The sequence below is a fragment of the Netta rufina genome (assembly GCF_964035555.1).
Source record: "Netta rufina genome assembly, chromosome: 11".
NCBI classification, from domain to species: domain Eukaryota; kingdom Metazoa; phylum Chordata; class Aves; order Anseriformes; family Anatidae; genus Netta; species Netta rufina.
This window is the reverse complement of record NC_140134.1, coordinates 10,658,878-10,686,520: the sequence shown is the minus strand read 5'-3', so window position 1 is coordinate 10,686,520 and position 27,643 is coordinate 10,658,878. Positions and strand designations below refer to the sequence as shown.

The following is a 27,643-nucleotide window of genomic DNA, read 5'->3' as shown; positions in this document are numbered from 1 at the left end:
TCAGTCAAGCTTTGCCACTGAACAAATATGGGAACCGTTCTACTCTACACTTAAATATTTGAACCATTCAGCCGCAATCACATTTACTTTGAAACTACACTGAACTTTTGTACAAGTTAAGGTTTAAAGGTAATGGAAGATTTGATTTTGATTAGTTTTATGATGTCTTTATGGTCTGTCGAATCCTATGATGTCTTAACTGGCAAAATGCTCCTCTGTGAACAAGCAAAGTACTCTGTACAAATTTAAGTATCACTTGGCTGACAGCTTTTTGAACTTTCACCTGGTGTAGCAAAAATGTGTCACTGTATACTTGAGAAATAAGGGATTTCTCTGCAGAATTTGGCCATATTATTTGTCGAGTCTTCAAGGAATATGCATTTATAAGTGGTCTTTTCCTTGAAAAAGAAATCACTGAAAACAGTTGTTTTCTGAAGGCAATAGTTATAAAACCTGTTATAATCCAGGTGTTGTATGACCCTGCCATATTTGGAAACAACTAGCTTTTGAATTCTACATTTAGATTTGTGTAGGTCAAGGTAAGGAATACAGATAGATACAGAAACCTCTTTATTTTTTCCATATGCCTCAAATACATGCTATTTATGTTTAGGTCACGTATAACAACCATCAGATAGTTTGATTTAAAGGTCAAAAACACTAGGTAAATGGCTGAGTTACAAATCACAGTATAAACCATGTGTGGTTCAGTGTTTGGTCCTAGATAACAATCCTTTCTGATAAAACCTAAGTGTTAATAAAGCTTTGGCATCTTTGAGTCACTCAGCACCTGTACCTTCACTTGTTTGTTTATTTATTTATTTAAGTATGTTAAAAATTCACTGAAAATGTTAACAGGAATTTGGAAGGAAGATGCGGATTTCATGAAGGACTTCTATTGTTAGCTGTGCTTCATTGCTTTCTCTAGTTAGATCAGTTAATGAAATGCTGTAAATTAACCCCCTGCCAAGTAGTCAGTGATTCGGCCTGCTGCATAAGTGTGCCCTGGACCTCATATTGTTGTTTCTTTTTTTTAATCTATAATTGATATTAAATGTTTTTGCTATTTGCAGAAGGAGTTTCTAGCTCAGGATAAAACAGTGGCACCTTAATAGTTGATTAATGAATTGCATGACTGAGCAAAAACGTTAGAGAATTGATGACTGTGGTTATATTACCTGAGACGGGTGTCTGAGAGCTGGTGATGGATGGTTCTCAGTTCAGAAGTTAGTGACACTTTGTTTTTCTTTCAGACTGCAAATGCAACCACTTTGAGCTATTTAGTGACTGGGTTAAAACCAAATACCTTGTATGAATTCTCTGTGATGGTGACTAAAGGTCGAAGATCAAGTACTTGGAGTATGACAGCACATGGAACAACTTTTGAATTAGGTAATCATCTGTGCCTTTCTGGAAGGGTTGACATCTGTGATGAGATCAATAAAGTCTTGTCTGCCAGAATCCTGGAGGAGGGAAAGCATGTGTTTAAAATGATTATGCTGAGGAGTACTTGCTGGGGGGTTCTTTCTAGTTTGGTCAGAAATTCTGATTAAAAAAGAAAAACATACTCCAAAATTCAAAGCAATGATTGCATGCAAAAGAATTTACATCAAATTACAGAGAAGTAATGAATAATGTACCACAGTTCACAGGCAGGAGAGAATAAAGAAACATACAAAGAAAATAATTTAGCAAGTAATAATTTAAATTCAGTATCATGATGATGATTATTATTACAGTGAGGAAGTGCATGAGACAAATGAATCAAAACCAAAATCCCAATAAAAATTAAGACATCCAAATCAACCCTAAATTATTCTTCAACGTGAATAGGCATTGCACTTCCCAGAGCTGTGGAAGTGATGCACTCTCCAAGTGGAGAGCAGGAGAGGGTTTGTAGCCGCTGGGAGGAACTTGGGGCCCTGTGAGTATCTGGGAGCTCCAGAACCTCTCCTGACCTGTCCCTCATTAGCCCCATCATCCCACAGTGTGAAATGATCTTTGTGCAGTTGAATTTACTGTTCGTTATGCTGGTGTTTCTGTTTATTTGAAGAATAGGGACAAAAAAGAGCCTATTAAAATTACCCTGCAGTTCTCAGACTAGATTAAAGCACAGCAGAAAGTCAAGTATGTAAAGAATTAGTAAGGTCATCCAAGTATTCTAAAACAAGGATTAAGAAAAAGATGAAATCAGAAAGCTCCTAACTTATTCTGAAGTCCCATAACCCTTAGTGAGCGTCAGTTGCTTTTGAAAACACTGTCTTAGTTTTTGGTGAGAGTGATGTGTTTGCCCAGAGGTAGGTGGCTTTGTCAGAATGCACTCCCCCAAAAACAGAATGTCAGAGCTGTGGAACTAGCCCAGGTCTGCATGGAGGCTCACTTCCCCTTCTGATTGCTAGGCACATCCAGTGTTTGAACTGTATTTGGTACACACGCACTCTTCTCATCCGTAACTCTGTGCAGGGATTGTAAAAGTTGCACAGATAAAGTTCTTTGAAGAGAATTTGAAACTCAAAGTGCAGGAGCAAGGGTGAGATAGAGGCAGTTTCATTTATTCCATTTAAATAGTGTCCATTTCTAGTTGGGGTGCTTGTAAGGAATATTTGTAAATATGACCTAAAAGCTTGGGAACTAAGAGGCAAACGAAAAAAAAAAAAAAAAAGCAAAAGCTAAATATATTTTCTCATAACGGATCTTGTGATTTATATTACTCGCCAAATTCCTGAGTGTGTGACTCATTATTTTTGAATACTCATGACTTGCAGCGTTGTACAGGACTTGCTCCTAAACTGAGACTGAAGAAAAATACAGGATAACTGGTTTCAGTGTTGTTCTCTGCATTACTAATCTCTTGAGGGCTAGTCCTGAGGTTTATTTTTTCTTTGAAGCTTACTCTAGGGCCTTGACTAGTGCTTTACATCATTTCTGTGGAGCATGCTTTTAAGTATCTAGGATAATGATTACAGTAACTTTTGAATCTCTTTTGCCATCACTGGTTTTCACCTATTATTCTGCATTGGGATAATAGGAAGCCACCTCAGAGGATGTGCAAATTAATTTCTAATAAGCAATATACATAAAGCTCTTTAAACATGGAAAGCACTGTATAAGCGCTAAATGTTACTATTACAGTATTAAATATCCAAGGCAAATATACTTTGCTAAAAGTTACCTAATTAAAAGTTTTCATGTTTTTCATAATGTGGCATTCCAAACTGTAGCTGGTTAATGCACCTTTGGAGACATGGGCTCTGTGCATTTGAAAGCCATTAATCCAAGCCCCAGCTGGATATTTGAGTGTGCAGGGAGAAAGGTCTCAGGTTTCAGTCTTTCGCTGGAGTGGTTTGTGCCATTTCCTGAGTTTTAGGCAGGAGGGGCTGATGGGAGCAGAAAGCTCTCCCTCTCTCCCACTCCAAGTTTTGCTCTCTGGTAACTCAAGGAGCAAGGTTGGACAGGTGTGTTCTGCCAGTATTTCTGTATTGGACATGCTTCTGTGGTACAGGTTTCCTTGCAAATCACAAATAAATGTTCAGTAAAGTAAGTTGAGAATTACTGGCTACACTTCTAAACCTCTGGTGGATTTACTTTGCTGATTCAGATTTGAGTAGAAAATTGGCATTGCTGGGTCTTGGTCCCACCATAAACCTGAAAATATGGAGATATTTCATATGCCTGTGTCTATAAAATGTGTTTATTCCACAAGTTCATGCAGTTTTTCTGATGAGCAAACAAATTCATGTTAGTAGTCACTAACCCCAACTACTAGAGTTCTCTGAAGACGATGTGATTTTGAAGATAGATGAGCTCAATCATCAATCACAGCATCTGGTGACAGAAAGGCTTTAGAAACAGGTAACTTGCCATGAAAAGGAAATACTGCGCACCAGATGGCATTTGCCAGTTTAATGGAGTAAATCAGTAAGACCACTGTACTGGTATAGTGGATTTATCTGAAGACTGTGAATGTTCAGGGTTTTTATTGTTGCACGTGCCTTTCTTCTAATAAAAAGTGAAGGTGCTGAGATTACTTACATCCAGTGAAATTGGGCAAACTGTTTCTGATAACCTGTTTTTCATTTCTTTGCAGTTCCTACTTCTCCTCCCAAAGATGTGACTGTGGTGAGCAAAGAGGGAAAACCTCGGACAATAATTGTTAACTGGCAGCCTCCATCCGAAGCCAATGGCAAAATTACAGGTGCAGTTTGCGTGAGCTACAAAGGCAGATACAAGATAGCTTGTTAATAGCAGAATGTAATCTACATAACTATGTGAACATGTTCCATATTTAGCCTGGAGCTATCCACAGGTTCTATATCTTCTTTGCCGATCTTTTTAGTAGCTCGGATTAATTATTTACTTTTGTACCCAGTAAAATATATATCAAGATATAAACTGTAACTGCAGTATGAAATGGGAGTCTAACCACAAATATAATTGAAAGTTTAAATATCTCAATAATTTTTGGCCTCATCAGTTTGTGCTATTCTAATAGCAAGCCTCCTGAAATACATCTGTTAATGCATCCGGCCTGTCAGTATTTTATTTAGAAGTCTCTGTCCCGGTGCTCTTTGTCATCTTCCTGCCATTGCTGTGGCGCAGAACAGACTTAAAGCCTGTTTATTAATCCCCTGACATAATCATTAGGAGCAAACTGTTATTTGACTTGGTAACTGCATCACTTTCATGTAGGGTAAATCATTTACAGAAAACAATAATTACTGTTTCCTTTCTGTAAGCGTTCTGTTTGTTTGGATTCCCATTTCTAAAGGCTTTCTGAAATAATACACTTCAGTTTTCCTTTTCTTCCCCCCCAGGCTTTAATCTTAAAGCAGATTTTATCAGCATACAGTTTGCACTGTATGATTTTGCTTTTGTTATCAGAATTAACTGTGGTACAAGAATCAAACCTTTGAAACCTGTCACCAAGGCAAGAGTCTGATTATACAGTACTCAGTGCTGCAGCCCGTGTTCTAGACAGGATACAAAAATGAGTCTGATTCCTTTGAAAAGGCAGAATATTGGAGACTGCCTTTAATAAAAGCAATACACTTTCTTACTATTATAAGTATTCTTAAGTATTTAATTACAGTAATTTAAGTATTAATGTAAGAAAGACCCCTAAAAAGCAAAGTGGCACTGAGCTTGCAGCCCAGAGCCTGCAGGTAAGATGCTGTGGCTGTGCCAGGTGCACTCGCTGTCTTCCTGGTGTCAGTGCTAAAACAACAGTGTGGGAGGGTTGTGCAAACACACCGGCACACTGCTCTTCTGTGTGCTCCAGGTGCAGCTGTGGGGATGCAACTCCTACAGAGCAGCAGCTCGCACTGCGCCAAAATGCCCGAGCCATTTCTGTCTGTGCATACAGATAGCTGTTTGGACCTTTCTCTGTTTTCATTTGTCCCTGTAAAGCCAGTTCTGCGTTCCTTTATTATCAGCAAAATGTTTCTTCCATATGGGAAGGAAAGCTTGACTGGAAGAGCGGGAGCCTTTATCTTTACTGCAGGTTAAAGGACTTGGTTGTTAACGGTCAATGAGGGTCATTGACAGGTGTGAAATGCAGGGCACAAATAACCCCAGCGTATATGTGCTCTTAAAAAGATAAGTCTGTCACCTTACATCATGTGGGTATATCAGGGAGTGGAAGGCGATAATACAAAAAGATCAGCATTCACTTACACAGTGCAATTAGCAAAATTAGCATACACACTTTCCAGGTAACAAATCTCTTTGCAATGTCTATACTGGGAAGGAGAACTTTGCATTTTTTTCATAGGTGTTGGATGGAAACACACGGTATTTATTAGTATTTGCGTAAGAGCTAAATGCTAAAATATTATTTGTCTATAGGGCTATGAGTCCACCAAAGATCAGATTGGGTTTGCCAAAGGAGCCAGGCAGGGATTTCTGGGGATGTGGCAGCTGAGTGCCCTCTGCTGGACAGAGCCACTGCCAGCGAAAAAAGCAGAGACTTGAGTAATTAATTACTGATCAACCCTGCACAATTCATTCTGTGCAGTAATAGCAGAAATGCTGTGCAATGAAGTAATTCCGTGCTCTGGATAGCATGTCTGTGGAATACTTACTTGTCTTTGCAGTTCCTATTTTCATTTGATGTGGCTAAGATGGATGTGAAATTCTGAAATGTGCTAATCTGGATTCCAGATGCTTTTGCATCATAATAATTGCTGACTAATTAGTACAGTCATGAGGAAACTCAGTTATCTGGTGCCACTATGCTGTATATAATGCTTTCAGCTGTCGCTGTGTGCATGTGTTGTCTCTTCCTAGACAAGTTACAGATAGGTTGCTTTGTGACCTGTACAAGTAGCAAATTATTAAATCCAGCCCACAGAGGTTAATGTACCACCAAGGGCAGAAATTAAACCTACCAGACCTCCAAATGGTGTTTCAGGCATCATCCTCCATGCCATACTGGCTGCTGGGAATTACGTGAATGTGAGGTACCAGCAAGATTTTTCGTTGTTCTAAAGAACTGAAAGCTGCTCCAGAGAACCTGCCTCTCTCTTCCTACTGAACCCCACAGACAGGTGGGCAGTGGGACAAGGGCAGTAGCAATTTGTGCATGAAGCCTCTGACCTAGCCCTATATTTGGACAAATTAATGCCAGGGGCTCTGTGTTCTCTGGGACAGAAATCACAATGCTTTTACTTCGTATTGCTTTGAATGTGCAGTATATTTAACACCAGATCACATACTCCTCCTGTACTGCTTTCCTAGGACCTGCAAGATAGCTTCAGTTCTCTCAGGATTGTTTGCTTGTTAATAAACTGAAAAAGTAATAAACCAATTAGATTTAATATGAACTCATAAACACAAGTTCTTTTGCTGTACATGAGAATATTTTGTTGTTTCAAGGTTAGCAATTTTCCCTAAACATTAATACTTTGAGGATATATTTATAAGAGTAGGTTCATGTTATTTTACATTACTTGGTCCATGAACAGATAGAGAGGTGGAAGCGAGGAATTCATCCATACTTAATGAACAGTAATGAAAAATAATTTTGATACTTTAAATAGATTTTTTCTCTCAACATACTTTTGAATAGCTTAAAATTTTAGATGGGAAGGCTGTCGAATACATGAATACATTCCTAGTCTTTGAAAATGTAAGAATACACTTTCAAAAACCCATAATCATTTAGCTGTGCAAATATCATTAAAAGTCGATAGAACTCTTGCTGTTAGATCTTATGACTATCCTGTTCTTTTATGTATAAAGTTCTTTTGTTTCTTTCCTTTGAATAGGGTACATCATTTACTACAGTACGGATGTGAATGCTGAAATACATGACTGGGTTATTGAACCTGTTGTAGGAAACAGACTGACCCATCAGATACAAGAATTGACCCTCGATACACCATATTATTTCAAAATTCAGGCCCGCAACTCCAAGGGCATGGGGCCTATGTCTGAGGCAGTTCAGTTCAGAACCCCAAAAGGTAAAGTATCACACAGCTAAATAGCTTCCTTGTTTTCTGAATGCCATCCCTATAGGAATAAGGCACCAAGTAGCATGAATTTTATATTTAAACTGGAAAAGACAAGGAGATGATGAAGTTGGATTAGAATAAAATTTTCCCTCTGATTGCTCTTGCACATGGTTAATGCATATGCAGATTTTGCTCAACTGTTTGCTTATTTGTGTTATTTCAAAATTAGTGGTGGGCCCTTAGGACATCTAGTTATTAATGCTGAGGATCCGTGTCCCACATGTGTGTTTTAGAAAACTACTTTCTAGTTGCTTTAGGATTCTAGGTCTTGTGTGTCATGTCTGCTCATGATAAAATGGTCCAAGGCAGCAGGATCTGGAGCTGGTAGCCAGTGAAATACTGCTCGCTGCTGGCTTGGTTGATGTAATGGGAACTAGTGTGACACAGTGGGCTCTTTAATCACGAAGTGCTTGCTGAGGGCTACCTAGTGAAATAGTACAAACATAATACCTTGGAAAAAAAAGTGCTTTAAGGAGAGGTGAAGAATAAAAAGTTATGAATCTAACGGTGCTTTTTCCATGCGAGTATTCATGGTTAAAATTGAAAGCTTTACTCTAGCCAGTCTGTTTATGCTATGGGAAACTTGAAATTCTGTCTCTCATTCCTTCAAGCCTTATGATCTTTCTCTTGTTTTTTCCTTCCCTGTGCTTGTCCCACTAGCTGAATCCTCAGATAAAATGCCTAATGATCAAGGTAAATGAAGAGCCATGCTTTCTCTTTTACTCAATTCTTTCCATGTGTTGTTTTTTCTCCTTTCCATGTGCTGTTGCATTTCCTAAATGAAACAAGTATCTGCTGCTCTAAATATAAATGAGCAAGTTCCTGTTGTGCTTTTAATAGTGGAATAACTGGAAGCTCTATTTGTGGTTTGGGTGTTCAGAATATAAAGTGATCTCTGTAGTCAGATGTCACATGAAGGGACGAGTGGGTTGTGCCAGAGGTGAATCATTCTGTCAAAATGAATTTGGATTAAGTGATACTCCAGCCAGCCTCTGACCATTGATGCAAGATCTCAGTATATGGAGGAGGAAGATCAGACAGTTATCTAATTAGCACAAGTGCTGTTTTGCAAGCTCTATGTCTATAATTATTTTTATAATAAGGGAAAGTATATCTGCTCTAGAAAGCTTTTTTGCAAGAGAGATTGTGTTTGTCAGCTCATTTAGACTCCAGACTCTCCTGAAGAGCACAGCATTAGCTACTAAAAGCCTTAAGGCTTTCAAATACTTGCTTGAAAAATGGTAGCTTTGAGTTTACTACATTGCATTATATGGGGAATGTCCCAGGGCTATTTTTGCTTGCTTCCAAATAAGCTGCAAGCCTAATAAAAAGGGGAAGAATTAGTCTAAAGGGATGATGTTTAAAAGGACATTGGCAAGCAGCTTAGACATACAATTAAATAGATCCTAAAGGGGATGAGAATTATCTTTTTTTTTTTAACTTGCTTTTCAACCTGTTATTTGGAAGTAATTTCTTAAATATGCTTTACTAGGCAATTACAAAGTAAATTCTTACTCAGACTAGAATAACAGAGATGCTAGCTGAGAGTCAGGCTTGTCTGTGGGGAAGCAGAGGCTCCCCATGTTGTTGTTAGTCCTCTCTTGCAGGTAGAATGGAATAGGGAAAGATTAAATGGTTTTACTTAAAAGTTGCTGTTTACCCTTGCTCTAGTCTTCTAACTTCATTTCAGCAGATAACTAAATCTTCTCATCCAACATTATCTCATACTAAAATAATCTTTTCTTCTACTAACAGTTTGATTACATTTATAAATTTATAACATTTATAACTCATAAAGCCTACATAAAGGCCAAGAGAGTTTTGTTTCAGAATTCCTATAAGAGAATGTGGAGATCAGAAATCACGGCAATAGGTTAAATGTAGAAAAGGAAAACACAAGCTGAACAGCAGAAGAGCTTGCTCTGTGACAAGGTTCTATAATTGCAGAATTGTGTCCTTGAGGAATACTGAACAGGTTATTCGAGAGTGGAAGGAACAAAGTCCAGTGGGACCAAGTCTCTGGTCACAGTGCTTCTGGTCTCCTTACCCCCATGTCAGCACTTTTCCTGTATTCAGGAGCAAGCTCCCCACCGTGTACAGGCTGTGCTGTTGGTCCCTGCTTTCTGGAATTAGACGCTGAGAAGTGACATGGTCAGTTAGATACCTGAATTTCACCATGTTTTGAAAACTGGCATTCGTGCCTTGTAGATACCTTTGCTTGGCTGGCAGTGTGCACGCTGCTTGCTGCACAGAGGCCACGTGGTCTGTGCCAGCGCCTGGTGTCCCTGAGCTGCCCCCCTCTGAGGGTTGCATGCAGGTGGTTGTTCCAAGGATGTCCACAGCTAGAATATTGTTTCCTCCCTATCTCTGACTTCCAGCGTTTTTATCATCAAAATGTGATTTACACTCTTGTCACATATGCACGTGTCCAGGGGCAGTATGGTAGTGAGTGCAGGCCCATGATAAACTGCCCTGACTCAGGGTCTTACACCCACATTTACACGTCATCCCTGCTGCTCCGTGCAGGTGACTTTGCATATCTTATTATCTACTCCATCATTTTATGCCATCTGTGAACTTTAGTAGCAATTATTTTAATTTTCTTTCACAGTGTTATTAAGGATATTGAATTATACTTGGCCAAGCTCAGGTCTTTGCAGAACCTCATTAGAAATATCCCTTGTGAATAATGATTCTGCAATTATAATTCTTATTCTTATCAGTTAATTAGTTGTTAATCTTGTTAATATGTGCCACATTGCTTTTTTATTATGCTATTTTTAACAAAGCTCAGTGAAATGTTTTATGGAAGTCTAAATATAGTATGTCTGCATAGTTTCTGAGTTTCTGTTCTGAACTAAATTTATTGTCTGACATTGTTTGTTTGAAAAGACCTGTTTTCAGTAAAACAGGAAGATGGGCATGAAGTATGCCCCCATCTCCTATCTGTCAGTTTTTCCATGATCTTGCCTATTATAAAGATCCAGCTCCTGCATTAAAAATGCATAGGGCTGTCTATTTCTCTTTTTAAAATATTGCCAGTTATTTTTATTGCCTCCTCCTCTGCCCCCCTCCAAGCTTCTCTGGTACTCCACTCTGCCTTCAGTGCCAGGTTTGATTCAGAGAATTCACCGAGTTTTTTTTCACATCTCTTTGGTGCAAGTTATATGGTCGTACAGATCTAAATATATTAAATACCAGCTGATGAAAATTCTGTTTAATTTATTTCATCGATGCTGCAAAATTACCAGTCCAGTACTTCAAAGAGAAAACTCGTTTAACTGAATGCTATGGCCTCTCTGGGCTGGCAGGTGCAATATATCTTGTTCGTTATAGATTTGTCCTGCAATACGCCTTTCCCATTATTATAGACTACATCTAATTCCTCACTGTATACGTGTAACATTCCTTCTTATTGTCCTCCTTGGGGTTTATTCAGTAGTCTTGCTGGTGCCTTTGCTGTTCTTATCAGTTGTCTTTATTTCACAGTTACTAATTTACATACTTTTGACTTCAGATTAATAATTTCCATTCATGGCACATACTTTTACACTTACTAGTTCTTGATTAGTGTGGATTGTTAACTGAGAAAACCCTTCTTCGAGATGTAAACTGCTGTATCTGGGGACTTGTTTTTTGTGGTTTTGACTTTTTGTGCCTACCTCTGTAAAAATGTGTCAAGTATAACAAATTCCATTAAGAGGAACATTGTAAAGGGGGGAAACGTAATGCAACATCCAAAGAACAGTGTTGTTTTTATCATTCGTGGTCATTTTGCACTAGTGTATTCTAATGAAAACACATAAGTGATGAAAAAAACAGGTTTTGTGCACCTTTTCTTCTGGAAGCCTTCTGCTAACTCAGGAGAGATCTTGGTATTAGAGGTGAACTTGTGACTTCATGCCTCTTGCTGTGGCAGCAAGTGATCTGAGTTAGACCTGATTTACATGAGGGGAAGTGCTTGGTAGAGGAGCAGGAGGATGGCGTTTCAATGGGTAGGTTGGCTCTTGCATCTAGCACCCAGGAGATTCTGCTAAGAGGCTGTGCCATGTGCCTCGGATTGTAATAATTAACATATAGATACGTTTACTTCTGTTGCCAGCCTATAAACATAATGCTTTGAAACTAATTAATTTGTTTTCCCTGGGTTTTGCCAAAAACATTTCCGTGATAATTCATTGTCACTTGTGGCAAAGGTAAAACAAACAGGAAAGAATGGGGAGAATTTTAAAGCAAGCTTTTAAGGTTAGGAAGGGACTTAATATTATATTACTGTGCTTTTTCTTCCTCGCTTATCGTAATTAGGGATTAGGAAAAGAAACCTCTATAACTACTGTTTCAGGATGATTAGCTGTGTGTATAAGTGTGGCAAAACCATTTACCTCAATATATACCTGTGTATTACTGCAAATAATTTTTGTTGTATTGTTTAAAATGGATACTAAGCACAGGAAGCTAATAGCTCTTTTGAAGTGGTTCTCTTCCTGGAGAAACATAGTTGCTGTATCTTTATGTATGGGGAGAAAAGGATTAAGAAATGCTCACAATTGTTCAGAGAGAAATTCCAAAGGAGCTGCCTTGTAGTGCTAGAGCGGGTGTTGATGTGAACGTAGGTGTACGTGTGTCTGTATATGTATGTGTATAGATGTATTTATAGAATTACCCTATATGTGACTTTTTCAGCTTCAGGATCTGCAGGAAAGGGAAGCCGCCCAGTGGACATAGGGCCAGATTACAAACCACCACTCGGTGGTAAGTGTTGTTACAAAGCTTTTCAATTCAAATGCAGTGACTTGTGGTATTTCAGAGTGATGAGACAGCCCACCAAAAATAGTACACTGTTTACAACCCAAACCAAATCTGTTTCCATAACTTTTTTCTCGTATGATGGTAGCTGTTCCCACTCGAGAAACTGTTATCAGACTTGTGTCAGCACTCTTGCCTACTGTGTAGGGTATTTGGAAAAAATACCTTCCCCTTCCTTTTCATTTCAGTCTTGACAGTAGATCTTGTTCTCGGTTTAGTTTTAAATGCCTGCTCTAGTGCACAAATGTAAAAATTATTCAGTGAGAACATATTAGGATGGAAAAAAATCATCTTAACCCTTTCTCCGTATTAGCACTGGGCAATGTGGAGCCTTGCCCTAAGGTAACACTCATTAGTGTTACATAAAAAGTGTTTTTTTTCAGAGGAAAGTGACCGCTGTAGAATATTGATACAATTCCTGTGATTACTGGGTCCAGGGGAATGCCCATTGTGCTGTAGTTCTAGCATGGTCCCGAGTTAATTCTCCTCAGACTCAACTATTGAATTTTTTTATGATAGCTATTAGAGTAGGGTGAACTTGAGGCTTTATAGACTGGTAGTTGGAACTGGATCTATAAAGCACCTTACAGATTACACAGTTGTACAGAAACACGATTGGCGAATGACAGAAAAATAAGTAAGCATTTCACATGAAATCCTAGCAGATAAACTGTCTTTCTTATTCTACTGATCTTTTTCCCAGTCTGGTATTGGCATTCCTTGCTTTTGTTGAGGATCTTTTCCAAGTAAAGTCTTAATAAAAAGTAACCCTTTTCTCCCTACTCTTACAGGCAGTAACAGTCCCCATGGAAGCCCTACTTCTCCCCTGGATAGCAACATGCTCCTTGTGATCATCGTATCTGTTGGAGTCATCACCATTGTGATCGTGGTGATAGTTGCTGTCTTCTGCACTCGTCGTACCACTTCTCACCAGAAAAAGTAAGGACACATAGCCCTGTCCTACCTTTCTCAATGAATTCAGTTATTTTTCTCACTTAATCTGTTCTTTACGATGTATAGATCTTTATGATGTATGGTTCTTTATGATGTATGGATCTTTATGATAGATATATCTTTATGATGTAGAATTCATTACTTTTAAGCCTTGTAAGCTGTAGAAGCTCTGTTCTGACACCAATGTAGTAATGCAGTGCTGTGACATGAGTTTGAACTCCAGTGTTTGGCAGATAATTCAGTTGTATTGATGGATGTTATCATGAAGTTGGTGATGATGTTCATCAGCTTTTCTTAATCAGTATTTCAGAGTTTACAAAACATCAAAGGTTTACAGACAAAAATGTTATAACAATGCTTTCATATAGACCTACACTCCTTCTCTCTGAGAAGAAAGTACTGTTTAAAATACTGGGATTATCTTGCATTCTTGTCTGAATATCAGCTTTGTGTGCTTACAGTAATCACACCAATCTCTGGTGAATGTCTTGCTGGAAGCTCAGATGGTCGTCTGAGAGCTGACATCTCATTATGCAGCTTCCGTTACTGCTTGCGCCAGGATCAGAGGCAGAATTAATTCAGGCAGAGCAGCATGCAGGCCTGGCTCTTCTGTTTCCAACCCTGTGCTGATACATCTGTGTAGAGCTGTGTGAGCTCAACAGCTCAGGCAGATTCTCACTTCTGTTCTTAGTATGTCCTCCACTGTGCACAGCAGGCTTCCAAGCTGTGCATGATAATAGCTAATTCTTGGACAGATTACTGGAGTGGAATCTGGAGCTGGAGCTGGACTCCTTAGAAAAGTGCTCCAGAATCCTAAATACAACTGTGTGTCTGACTTCTACCCTCACTCATCTGAATTAAGATGACAGCAGTGATGCTGCCATTCACTAGGCTACTGGAAGTTGTTTCTGCATGTTCTTTTAAAGAACTGAACAGAGCTGAAAGCTTTTTATTGTTTTTAAGTTTGAAGAGACTGTTTTATGCAAACCAGGGTTATAAGAAAGTGATTAAAAGCTTGGCTTAGAAGGTAATCCCACTTTTTTGCTGAAGCTGGACTATCCTGCAAGAATGCAAATTCTTGGGAGAAGAGAACGTGGATATGAGAGTCTAGCAGCTGGGAGATGTGATTGGGAGAGGAGAAAGTTCAGGGTCTTGTGCCCAAGAGAGGTTATTTATTTCTCAAGCAGCAAAAATAACCCTGTGAAATCTTGCCTTTGCTTTCCCAGTTTCTGAATGCCACCTCCCACATGCAGCAACACACAACCTTCTGATCTGCTTCATTTGTTCAACTACAGAGCTCGCAGCCAGATGCTGGGAGCATGTCTGGCTGTGTATCACCTACACGAGAGGCTCTGTTTGACGATACTTTCAAATTTGTATATAGGCAGATATCTTAGCCATTCCTAGCAAATGTGCTACCTAGAAGGGACGCCTTCCTCCAGCACTGCCAGGGCCCAAAAGGAGAAGTGAGTAGGGGGGGCAGTGCTGGAGCTCTGAATTTAATTTTTCCCAAATTCCTTCTTGTCAAATGTCTTCCCCACAAGCACTCTCCCCAGTTGGCTGCTGATGCTGTTCAACAGTGATGAAAAAGCACATTAGTTAGATGTGTCTAACCTGAGCAGTGGTAAAATGAATGTTCTTGTCATTAATCTTTAGTGTTAACCATCCTGTTGGGATAATTGGCTATTTCCACACTCCTTCTGCAGCTATTGTTTGAGGTTGTTTGTAAACCCTGGAGTACAGCACAGCATGGTGTACATACACTTCGTGTTTAGAATATTCTTTTAATAACCATAAGCACTGGAAACTTAATTTTTGTTAATGAAAGCTTAGTCTGTAGAGCACAGTTCTACAGCATGTGGTACCATTTGAGACAAAATTCATGGCATCAGAGTTGCAGAATATGCAGGGGTATGCTTTGAGATGTCATATGTGCTTATATGTAAAATTCAAAGCTTCCTGCCCAGTGGGTAGCTTTCGCTCAGCTGGATACAAGATCAGAAAGAAATCTCAATGAAAATTTGCCTTTTTCAACAAGTGAAAGGAAGCATACATCTAAGAACATTTCATTTGTTTTCCTTCCCAAGGAAACGAGCTGCCTGCAAATCAGTGAATGGGTCCCACAAGTACAAAGGAAACTCCAAAGATGTCAAGCCTCCTGACCTTTGGATCCATCATGAAAGACTGGAGCTAAAACCCATTGATAAATCTCCAGATCCCAATCCAATCATGACAGATACCCCAATCCCTCGCAACTCCCAAGACATCACCCCAGTTGATAATTCCATGGACAGCAATATCCATCAAAGGCGGAATTCCTACAGAGGTGAGCTATCAGCAAGTACTTTGATCCTGATTCTTAAAACTATAGATATTTTACTTTATCTGTCAAAATCACTTTATTGGCATGTTATTTGGTTACCATAATATTCCTTTGTTCTTACTTTACGAGTACTGAATTTGTCTTGTTCCTGGTTTATAAGGCTCTATGAAAAGGAAGGACCACATGTTTTACTGAGGAAAGTGAATGCACGAGAATTAAATAATGAATTTCCTGTAGTAAATACTGATCGGTAATCAGAAGATCATGTAAGAAGTGTGTGACACATTTCTTTCAGCAAATACACAATCAGGTTTCGGCACCTTAGCCAGCTACTGCTCATCTCTGAGGCTTGGCTGAGTTTCCACATGGTGAGTGGTTTACGTGGTGATCCAGCACGTCTTACCCACACGCATGACTCTGTTCTACCACTCATTTCCCAGAGCTGCATCGCCAGAGGTTTGTGTTAGCCTGATGGCCTGGCGAGTTCTGGAGAGTGACCAGTTATCTTTAACACTCCTCCTCCTCCCCACTTCGTGGTGAAGGATGGGAGAGCTGTTTTTGTCAGTTGTGAGTCACAAAACTGCTTACAGATGGGAGAGCCCTCTTTTGCACTCAGAAATAACGAGAGGAGGATTGAAATCATCATGGTATGGTATCACAGAAGTCTTGCTTCCATGGTAAATAACCTTCAGTATTCTTTCTTCAGGGCATGAGTCAGAGGATAGCATGTCCACGCTGGCAGGAAGAAGGGGAATGAGGCCCAAGATGATGATGCCTTTTGATTCTCAGCCACCTCAGCGTAAGTCAGCAGCCCACCTACCAGCTGTCCTGGATTTGGGAGCACCCAAACAAGCCATGCTGATGCTGTATGCAAAGGCACACACGTTCACTTACAGTCTCCCTGCTTACATCTCCTAAGTAGTTCTGTCATATCCACAGTGGAAACAGTTCAAAGAAGGCATCCTGAATCCCTTATCATGAAGGCAGAGTTAGATCGAGTTAGAAGGAATAGCTGTACTGGGTGGCATGCTGCAAAAGGGGGAAGAGTTAGAATGTGTCCAGCAGTCTGTCTGTCCCAGTCTCCAGCAGCAACAATTGCAGGTGCCTCTTAGGGAGAGCCTAGGAGCCTGGCTGCTTTTTATAGTCCATTCCCTTTGTATTCTGCCAGTATCCAGCTGTTAGATAGGAACTGCAGAGGGTACATCACTGCTGAGACTTCTGTGCTCTATTTACTGACCTGCTGAACAGGTCTTGACCCCTTTCTGAAACTGCTGTCTGCCTCTAGTCTCCTGTGGTAGCAAGTTCGAGAAGTTCAAAACCTGCTGTGTAACATAGTTCTTTCTATAGTCTGTTTTTAACCAGTCTCCTACTGGTTTCATCAAGAGATTTGTGGTTCTAGTACGGGAGGACCCGGTAGCGCATTCTGTGTTCGCCTTTCCTGCTGCCTTCCTGGGTTGGTGAATCTCAGTCAGGCTCTTCTCTGCCATTAGTTGTCTTCTTTTTTGGAAAAGATAACAAAAGCCTCTGCAGTATGTACAGTAGTTTTGCTCCGCAATGTGTCTATTATACTAATTTATTGAAATGTGGATGCATCACTGCTGGAGGCTGAGGTTTTGTGAGTCTGGCAGAGCAGACTTTTAAATGAGGAGGATGTCTGGTTTGTTGTTCCTTATTTGTGTATTTTGCTGCTAATTAATGACAATTTGAGCAAGTATGCTGACTTAGAAATTGTGTTGAAGTAACAGAAATACAATTATTATTATGAAATATTTTCAGAATTAAAACATACCTGTGGTTTTCAAATGATAAAATTCTGAGATGAAAAGGGACTTTGCCAATCCTCTGAACAACTAGACTGAAACCTTGACTTCAGCACAAGTAAAACTGTGAACGTTTACAAAAGCTTACCTGCACCGACAGAACTGTGAGGCAAAATCACACAATGCTTATTTGGTATGAGCTTTAGACATGTCTTGTTCAGGGACATGTCTTGTTCATGAACATAAAGTTCATGTTTAACTCAGGTAATTGCTACTGTTGTTACCTGCTGTCATGTATGGGTGTCTAACGGTGGACACGGCAGCTATTGGATTCTGATGATTCCCTGTCCCATGTCAGGTTCTGGAACGTGATGAATTCAGACTTGTGTGACCCCACAAAAAAAATCAGACTGCAGTGAGACTTCCTTTGCACTTTTCTGATAATGACAAGTGCGGCTTCCTGTAAATGGGATGCAGCATAACACAACATAATACAAATGAGTACAGGAGCCAGTGCTGAAACATGCTGAGTACTGCACAGAAAGAGCAGAGCAATGCGCGTTTCGTGCTACAAAATTCAGTGACAAAGATCTGGCAACTTTACACAATCACTCCCACACAGGATGGGAAGATGTGCAGCTGACAAGAGTGATAGATACGGTGGTGGTACATATTTTATGGAGGTAGCATATTCCAGTTCCACTTTATAATGGTATTCAAGCTGATGTGATTATGCTGGCAGATACAGTTGTGGATATGATTTTTCCTTGCAGCACCAAACCTGGCTTTGACATCTTTTTTTTTTTTTTTTTTTTTTTTTTAATGCCAGTCCTGCTGTGTTTGCTTGAAAAACATATGTGTTTCCCCTCCATCCTGCAATAGATCCTGCCTTGCCCAGAATGAAAGAACCAGCTGCAGACACAGCTGGCTTGGTGCAACAGGCTAGCACGATGCACTAAATGTCAGGAAGGATAAGTAAGGTCCTCTGGTGCCTTAGGGCTTGAGATTGTTTTTGTGACTCTCTTTTGAGTTTTTGTCCTGTTTGCAAAAGCTCCAAGGAGTTACAACTGTAGGATTTTTTACAGTCAGTGAAAACATTAAGGTGATGTCTTTACTTTCTTGCAGAAGCTCCACTGAAAATGGACGTTCTGGTACATGACGTTCTTTTCAATAAGCAGCATAGGCAGAACCATTTAGTGTGTTTAAGCCTGTGGCTGCAGATACCTTCCTGTTCCTTTATTTCCCTGTACTGTAGTGTTCAAATCTAGATATTTTTCCTCTTAAGTACTAAATTAGGATAACTTAGTATGTTCAATTTCAGTATAATTTCCAGCAGTGCAACAGGAATGGTGCATGCCTCGTTAGTCCCTACCTTTTGACAACTGGAAAACAAAACTTCTGGAAGGATATTAGGAAGCAAAGACCTATTTATTTCTTAATGCACATTTTTCTTTGTCTTGTTCTTCCTATGAATTTTTTTCTTCCTTGAAATTAAATAGCACATTGTGATCTGGTGTTACAGCATACTGATTTTTGAACTGTAAAGCTTTGTGTGATTTAGGTATCCAGAAAAGTAATTGCAGAGTTGCCCTAGCTGGATGGCTAGGTGAGAAGGTGCACATACCTAGGACCTGGTTTTTCACTGGATCAAGTTTTTCCAACTTGCTCACTGGATTCTGCTTTGGGTGGTGTTTCAGAACTACTGTGGTCTTGTTTTTTCTCCATCCCCAAGCTTTTAAGAAGTGTCTTCTGAGGCACAGAGTTATGTGCAAGATTTTTATTGCAGTTGCAGAAATGTCTAGGCAGTCTTTTGTACTGACATTCATTATATTTGATAATGACCAAATTGATACAGCAGTAGTTTTTACAAGTAGAAGTAATTAAAATGTTCATGCTTATAAAATGTTATGCCTTACAGTCTACGTGCTTCCTACCTTGCTGACATGCAGGAGAACTCCCGGTGTCTCTGATGACTGTCATCTCTGCCACAGTTTCTGATCACCCAGTTCTTGTGGTTTATTCCTTGATTTGCCAGTTCCCTGTGAGACAAAGTGACACTGTAATCTTCCTTGAGGCTCTTAGTGAGAATAGCTGGTATTTTACTGTGACTGTATCCCTGGACATGTTTCCCTAGGATTTAAATCTAGAACCGAATGCTCAGTAATGGAGTGTAGTTACTCTTCATTTATAGGAGGCTGATGATAATGGGGTTGCCTTTCTGTGGGTCTAACTTAATGGTTATTACCAATAGCTGAAAATCTGTACACATATTACCTTCTCTGATCAATTCCCATATTCTGTCCTGCTGACAGGCTATTTTCCAGGAAATGAAGAAGTCAGAGGGTTCAGGTTTCTTTAGTCAGCCTTTGAGTTCAAACAGCATGCATCAATGCAAGAAGTCTTAACTGGATTACCATTATAATGATAGATTTGTGCATCGTCAGTCCTAGAAAGTAACTTTCAAAGGCACCACATGTGGAGAATTTCCAGAAAAGGTTCAAACCAACCAACTACAACTGTGTTTTTCTTTATGGTACTAATGCTAGCACTGACCTTTGGCCTTTTCCTTCTGTTTTCTGTGTTGAGACTTCTTTTGGGTGATTTTGAGCAACTCAGTATTTCAGTCTCTCCTAAGAGCTAAACTGTACACTTTTCCTTCCATGTGGGGAGTAGTGGGACTTTGTTTTGCTGTTGTCACAAGAGGGTGAGGGCAAAGGATGTTTTACAGTAAGTATAAAATTCACGTGTGTCAAGCAGGAATAAATGCAATAAAGACAGCAAGATAAAAAATGGGAAAAAAATGAAAAAACTGTTTTCAGTTTTAAATGTATAGGAGCAGAGCTTTACTAATTCCGCACAGAGGGAGTGAATAGAGCCTTTGGTGTCTGTCATGTCCTATGCTTATTTGTCTTACATTAATTAATTAACCAAAGATGCCACATTCCATTACAATGTTGAGAAATTCAATGGCAGTCACAAATAGTTTGGAATTTGAGCTCAGATGTCTCCTGTATTAGGTCTGACATTTATAGCACAGCATAAAATATGTGGAGTTTTAAAGGGAGTGTAACAGAACTCTTGGAAGACACAGCCAAGAGAAGAGCACTTGCTGTGCAGGAAAATGGAGGATTCTGCTTCTTTGGGGGGTTTGTGTCTTGTCACAGAGGGAGCTTGTCCTAGCTCCCCTGCTCAGAGGCTTTGTGGGAGAAGGGAGGGATGTGGTGCGTTTCAGTACATGTGCATGCTTGTCTGTATGTTAAGCATTTTTCTGTCTTATATTCATTCACAGCTGTGATTAGTGCTCATCCCATCCATTCACTCGATAACCCTCACCATCATTTCCACTCCGGCAGCCTCGCTTCTCCAACTCGCAGCTATCTCCATCACCAGGTCAACCCGTGGCCGATTGGCACATCCATGTCCCATTCAGACAGGGCCAATTCCACAGGTGAGATATAAACATGCAGGTAGATTTTGATTGTATTGGAACAATGAGTGAAATGTGGAATCAACAGCTGAAACTTAACTTGGTCAGTCACCATTTTGGTCTTTGCCCAAGGAATGCGAACTGTCCCAACAGATACTTTTCTTCCTTTCATTGAGTCTCTTTGTGCTGAATGAAAGTAAAATTAACTTCTGAGGTTTTTAGATAACGACAGACAGCAACTAGCGCTGTGTGTATTTGCTTCGGTAGGTGACCCATAGCATTTCCTGGCTTGTTGCCAATAGAAGACTATGAGGAAGAATGGGAAAAAATACTTCCCTAAGAGGCAGAGGGATGGGTTTAAGTACAGACAATATTCTTGACAATTAGATTGCGTTTTATGTAGACTGCTTCTCGTGTAGCTCAGATACTGATCCTTTCAATAGGTGATAATGCCCTTGGAAAAGGAGGCTTAATGTTTTATATACATACAACTTCAAAAAGGAAGACTCCTTAATATAAAACCTTCAGCCCTGGAGTCTGAAACATCAGTTTACATCTAATATGAGCTATTTAATGTGATAATAACTTTCCTAATTAGTTGTGTTTAAAAGTGAGACAGAACAAAAGTCCAGATTTTGTTACTGAGAGCTATTAGTTAATCCTCCTGAAGCACAAAGAAAATTGTGGTGTTTCCTATGCGGCGTTTTTCAGGCTTGACGCACAATTGCTTGCGATAGTTTTTGTAATGTCTCCAGTTTTCTTAAAAAATTCTGAAGCAACGGTATTGCTAAATTGCAAGTGGATAACATCCTGAGATGAAGTGAATTCTGGGTTTCTGTAGCTTAAGGTCTAAATTTTAGTTAAGGTGCCAGAGCCAACAGTATTGTTTCCTCTTTCCTTCTGAAAACAATTCACAAGGGTGCAAACACACAGATGATATGTTAGAGGCAGAGGTTCCTCTTGCTGTGTTTATGCTGCTGAAGTGTCAGCTCTTGCCATCCAGATCTTTTCCTGCACATGGTCTGATCAGGATCACGATGCCCTAAATTCAAGGTACCATCTTGTTCTCTGAGATGTGGGTGGAGCTGCTGCAGGCAGCCAAATGAAGCCTGGGATTTCATTTCAGTTTTCAGCAAGTAAATGGATTTGAAATCTTTCTCAAAAAAAAAAAAAAAAAAAAAAAAAAAAAAGCTCTTCTGTATGCATTTCAGTGATATATGCGGAACATATACCTATATAAGAATTCCTGTGTTGTGAAATACTGAAGTATAAAATGAGACTGAAGATTCGTGTTCTGTGCTGTTCGTCTGAGGCCCAGGCTGCTGTCTGTCTTCTTACACGTAGCTGTTCCCACACAAAGCTGTTGATTTGGTCTTATACCTGTGGACTCATTCAGTTCTCCAGCTTATTTTGTTACTGAACAGCTGTTGCCGTTCACTCTACAACAGGACGGTTACATGGAACTGGTGTTAATTGCTACACAGCTGACTCGTGAATTTGCTTCTTAGCTTATAGCAGCAAATCTTGGGAATGGTGCTTGTAAACACTACTGCTTTGTTTCCATGTGACCACAGAGAAAATTTCTGTAAAAGGAAATAAACCACAGCTTCTTGTCTGTTGTAGAATCTGTTCGAAACACACCTAGCACGGACACCATGCCAGCTTCCTCCTCTCAGACATGTGCTGACCATCAGGATCCTGAAAGCACCACAGGAGCTTACCTGGCTAATGCACAAGAGGAGGATTCAGCTCAGAACCTCCCCACAGCACATGTTCGTCCTTCCCACCCGCTGAAGAGTTTTGCAGTGCCAGCAGTCCCACCAGCTGGTTCCACGTACGACCCTGCATTGCCAAGCACCCCATTACTGACTCAGCAAGGTGAGCAGGGGAAAACTTGCCGGAGACACTTGTCACACAGAGAAAGAAAGAAGGAGATTTTAAGCAGAAAATGATAGGGAGAGTTGGGTGTCAAAGAAAACGTGTCAGACGCTGGACTGATTTTTTTTGATTCTATTTTCAAGGCCCTTTTCAGTACATAGATTAACTAGACAAAAATTCAAATTCAGCATTTCATTATTTGAAGTGTTCATTTTCCTCTATTCTAATAGAAACCTTTTTATTCTCCTACTACCAAGAGCCTTCTGAATAGGCAGAATATTAATTAACTGAGGCATAACTATATAACAATTTCTTTTAAGCTCCTAACCATCCCGTTCACTCGGTGAAGACTGCGTCAATTGGGACCTTAGGAAGAACTCGACCTCCTATGCCAGTGGTAGTTCCCAGTGCCCCTGACGTGCAGGAGACCACCAGGATGCTCGAGGACTCGGAAAGCGTAGGTACTCTTACACTGCCAGCAGCTTCGTTTGGCAGTGCGTATCAAAATGGTGAACCTCTGTGTGTATGATCGTTGTAAACTTCAGTAATGACTGCACTGAGACTTTCAAAGGCAGAGGATAATGAGGCTTCTGACTTCTACCAAGTGCCATTGCTTGTTAACCCACATAAAAAAAATCATCTACTGCCAAAACCTTCTACACAAGGCTGTGAATTCAGAGAATAAGCACGTAAATGCAGGTATTAATAGTACTTTCTAATTCTGAAAGTTACCTGTGAGCATACCTCTGTTTCTCGTTATGCACCACTAAACAGACGCAGTGCTTCCATCTATTCCAGTCCACAAGGCCCACTGAGTCAAAACTGATAAACCTCCAGCAACATTCTGGCTGTCTTGAAGCTATTAGCTGAACGTAGAGTAACGGTCTCACAATTACAAGAAGGGAGTAAAGCCAGATACTTGTCTTCTAATTTTTTACAACACATAGCACCTAATGGAGATGATGAATTTATGACTTGGCCTTCAGTACACAAGGTTCTGTACTGGAGCTGTGAAAGTTCCCCTGCACGTCTTTTTTTTGGCTTACCTTGGCGTAAAGAGAATCTTTGTTCACAGAGCTGAAGGCCTCCAATGGTGCCGCTTGCTCTTCTGTACAGCTTAAGGTGTTGTGTTCATGCTCACTTTGAGATGTCATTTTTTTCTATCTGTTTTGCAAGCATACCGTGCCTGGATCCTTTTAAAGTCCTGCAGCTGCAGCTTCCTGTGCTGTTGCATAGCCACTAAAGCATCCAGAGTGTCATTGCGAACGAAAAACTTAGCATTAAAGCCAAAATGTTTAATTAAAGCCGTGATCCCAAATATTTAGATTTCATTCTTGTGAAAGTGTTCTGACTTTCCGAGAAAAATACAACTATTGAGCTTCTTTGGAAATAGACAGTTTTTAAGAGGTGAGGATCTTCCAGGTGTCAGGAAAGAGCTTTCTTTTGAAATCACAGGCCAAGAAGTTCTTATATTAGCTATTGTATTACTGTTAGAGGAAATGCTCATTTTGAACGATTTTTTTGTCATGTTTCGTTTTTCTTGCATGCCTTTGTCACATTGTTGTTGTCTCTAATTCATCCTCTTGATTTTACTTCTGTATGTGCTGGACTCTAGAAATTATATGCATACATGTACTTGATCTAGTATACTTTCACTCCTCTATTTGTCGCTCCTATGTTACTTGTTTATTTAGAGTTGGTGCCAAAACACTTATTAGTTATTCATCAATTAAATTTATAACTTAAAAATATACATGAATAAGTTTATTAATAAATTAGTACAGTATAAAGTCATCATGCACACTTTATATGCTAGCTAAATTATGAGTTTTAGGAATTAGGATTAGAAGGTGATTTGAATTGATGTAGTCCTTATGAGAAGAGTAAGTCTGAATACTTCCAGCTCACTGATATTTATCATTGCCAATTGCTGGCAGATAGCGTGTTAGACACAGGACAGAGAGGACATCTCTGGTACAAAACAGTCTAGATTTGCTTGGTAAATCGAAAGTTGCTGCTCTTCTCTGCTTAAATGAAAGAAGGGGTTTGTATTTAGGAGCACAGCAGTGAGATAACACTGCCAGGTCTGAGCACTCCAGTTTAGGGGTACGCAGTCAGCTGAGCAGTAGCTTTAATACTAGGCTCTAGCCAGAAGGTCTAATAATGGGCCTCAATTATACAGAGCAGAAATGATCACACAGGAGTTCTGGGGCTCCTGATTTGGCACTATTAGAGCTGGTACTGGAATACCACGAGCAGCCTGGCTCGCCTCCTATGAAAAGAGTTCTATGTCCTTCTATGAAAGACTTGGCTTAGAAAGGTTTTGAGATGAACTAATTCATGGTATCCGTCTATGTACCTGTATAGATTACAGTATTACAATAGCTGAAGCTAGACAATTGAGGCTAAAAATGGAGTATGATCTTTTTAGCAAGCCTAAGTGTGTTTTAAAACAATTTTACCTGTATGATTTTTTTCAAATTTTTTTTTCCAATCAAGCCAGGACACTCTTTCTAAAATACCTACTTCAGTTCAAAGACAGCTGTTACCTTGAGGCAGGAACTGACACAGGTGAAACAAATAAGATGATCACAGTTTCACAGTCAGTTAAACCATAAATCACCATTGCAAAAAGATGTGCATTTAAAATAGTGTTATTCAACGTATTAGTTCTATAACTCTCAGTAAATCTGCTTCTGCTTACTCATGTGTCAGAGCCACAAGCTGTGCTAGAATCACTGACCACTTCTTATTCCTTACTTTGTCTCTCTCCAAAGACCGCATGTCACCTTGTCAGTAACTAACTCTTTCCATCTCCCACAGAATTATGAACCAGATGAGCTGACCAAAGAGATGGCCCACCTGGAAGGACTTATGAAGGACCTTAATGCCATCACTACAGCATGACCACCTTCACCAGGACATGACTCCAAATCGTATCACAAGTCTTGGGACTCAGCCTTGGAATGCAAGGAATTGTACAGAGAATAAAAAATACAGAAAAAGAGGGACAGCACATTGAGAGCATTCACAGAAAGCAAACAAACCAACTGGTGCATTTGTGCTACAGCTCGAAGAGAGATGACCTTTCTTGTCATCATCCTGCAATGAAGTCATTGCCAGGTTGAATTCCATTTACCTGCTGAGACCATGCAGGATGGGACGCATCAGGCTGAAATCTAGCATCCAGACAAAAGGAAAAAAAAAAGTGGACTTCACATTTTTTTTTTCTGGTCAGGTTTTGTCTCAGTGGTGTGATTGCCCTGCCTTTTCAGTGTTGGACATTCGCATTTATGTACAATTTTGTGTTTTTATTTTATCTTTTTTTTATAAAAAGGAAAAAAACTAATGTAATCAAAAAAAAAAGGAGAAACTGTTGTTTTCCACAGCCTAGACTGACATTTGACTGCTTGTTCTATTGTGTATGAAAATTCATTGCCAGTGTGGGTTGTTTTGTTTGTTTTTTATTCTGCGTATAATTACGTCCCCTTCTGGCAGTTAATCCATGGCCTTTTGGGATGCTGCACTGCTATTTGTAAGCTTTTTTTTATTATTATTTTTATATTATAATTATTAAAAGCCTGACTTTCTCCTCTCATCACTGTGAGATTACCAGTCTGTTTGAATTGAAATGTAATTTGAAAGGCTTGTTTGTCGCTTTTTGTGCAGTTTCAATATTTTGAGTGGGGAAAAGTAGATGGGGAAGGGGAGGGGATCCAGTGGGAGGTTTCATTATTGTTGTTTTCCTGTCTTTCTACATTGACTCGAAAGACTGAAGAAAATGAAAGCATCTTCTGTAACGTCCTTCCTTGTAACTTCAGCATACTGTGTCTCTGGTTACTGAATTGCAGTGAGAGTCATTTAGAAACATTAAAAAAAATTCCTCCTGTAAAGTAGGGTTCCTTACGTTTAGATGACACTACAGCTTATTTTGGCATCAGTGCTCTGTTTTGTTGTTGTTAGGTTAAAGGCCGCATCATGAAACTAAAGTGCAGATTAACACTCACGCAGCACGGAGAACTTGGCACAGGCAGCAGCGCCCAGGCACAGCATTTCGCTGCTGGTGCTGCTGAGGTTTGAGCAACCTGGCCCTCTTCAAGCAGAGAGCTGTGGACCTCTTCTAAAGATTTTACGCCATGCCTTTGAGAACACATCATGTCCACAGGCTCCTTCAGCAGCACATCCAACCCCAGTGCAATTTCTCTATCCCAGGCCATTTAAACGAGAATCCTCTTAAGGATTCTTGAGAGACATAAGCAAGGCAAAATGTATTTTTTTACACTTTTGAAACCATTTAAAATAAAAACAGTATTAGCAACTCAGGTGCTGTTCACATTATCTGTCTAGAAAGGAAGGAAAGTTAAAAGAGAGCTCCTGTATGAGTGGAAAGAAAAGCTTTTTTTATTTTCTCAGTATCATTGCTTAGCTCTGCCATACTCTGTGAGGAGGAATGGCAGAAAAGGAGACTATTTCAGTGAGAAAAATAAACAAAACCCATCTGCCCAAGAACCTTGTGTGTATTTTCACTTTTAAGATAAGATGAAAGAAACCCCCAAACTTACTGATGATTCATGTGGAGACTCCGTTCCTCCTGAGCAATGGGATTTCTAGCTTGGAAGCTCGGCATTAATGATGGAGGCAGTGCAGGTGGCAGGCAGTTCAGATGTGGGGCACTTCTAACGTAATCCAGAGCTCCTCAGCTAGACGGCTGCACCTGCTAGAACAGAACAGGAGATACCAGGATCTGTTTTTAAGTTTAAAACAAACAAAAATTGATTGCTTCCCACCCACTCCTTATTGGATATTTAATGGATTAAAATAATGGATATTTAATGGCTGTTTTGCTACAGCTAAAGCTCTGGGCCCATTTTCTTAATCCCCATCACAAAAAGAGAGCCCACGAATCATTCTGGAGAGCAGCAGGGGTTCGGGCTTTAGTTTTACTTCCTTTCTTTTCCTGGACTCTTTGTGCCATCATTTCTAG

General features: G+C 39.8%; 1 protein-coding gene across 3 annotated transcripts in view; it reads left to right on the top strand.

Annotated features, from left to right (window-relative positions):
- Positions 1-26,268, top strand: part of NEO1 (neogenin 1) — a 184,930-nt gene extending 158,662 nt beyond the window's left edge. For 2 of the 3 annotated variants that reach the window (XM_084293686.1, XM_084293685.1), the window contains exons 18-29: positions 1,254-1,392; positions 4,088-4,195; positions 7,266-7,460; positions 8,172-8,204; positions 12,195-12,263; positions 13,109-13,256; positions 15,359-15,597; positions 16,301-16,393; positions 20,644-20,802; positions 22,405-22,659; positions 22,980-23,116; positions 25,483-26,268. In XM_084293686.1, the coding sequence (XP_084149812.1) occupies positions 1,254-1,392; positions 4,088-4,195; positions 7,266-7,460; positions 8,172-8,204; positions 12,195-12,263; positions 13,109-13,256; positions 15,359-15,597; positions 16,301-16,393; positions 20,644-20,802; positions 22,405-22,659; positions 22,980-23,116; positions 25,483-25,566 (1,659 nt within the window). In that variant the 3' untranslated portion in view covers positions 25,567-26,268. Of the gene's footprint in view, positions 1-1,253; positions 1,393-4,087; positions 4,196-7,265; positions 7,461-8,171; positions 8,205-12,194; positions 12,264-13,108; positions 13,257-15,358; positions 15,598-16,300; positions 16,394-20,643; positions 20,803-22,404; positions 22,660-22,979; positions 23,121-25,482 lie in introns of all 3 variants that reach the window. The other variant, XM_084293687.1, reaches the window with a different exon arrangement.
- Positions 26,269-27,643: the final 1,375 nt, after the last annotated feature.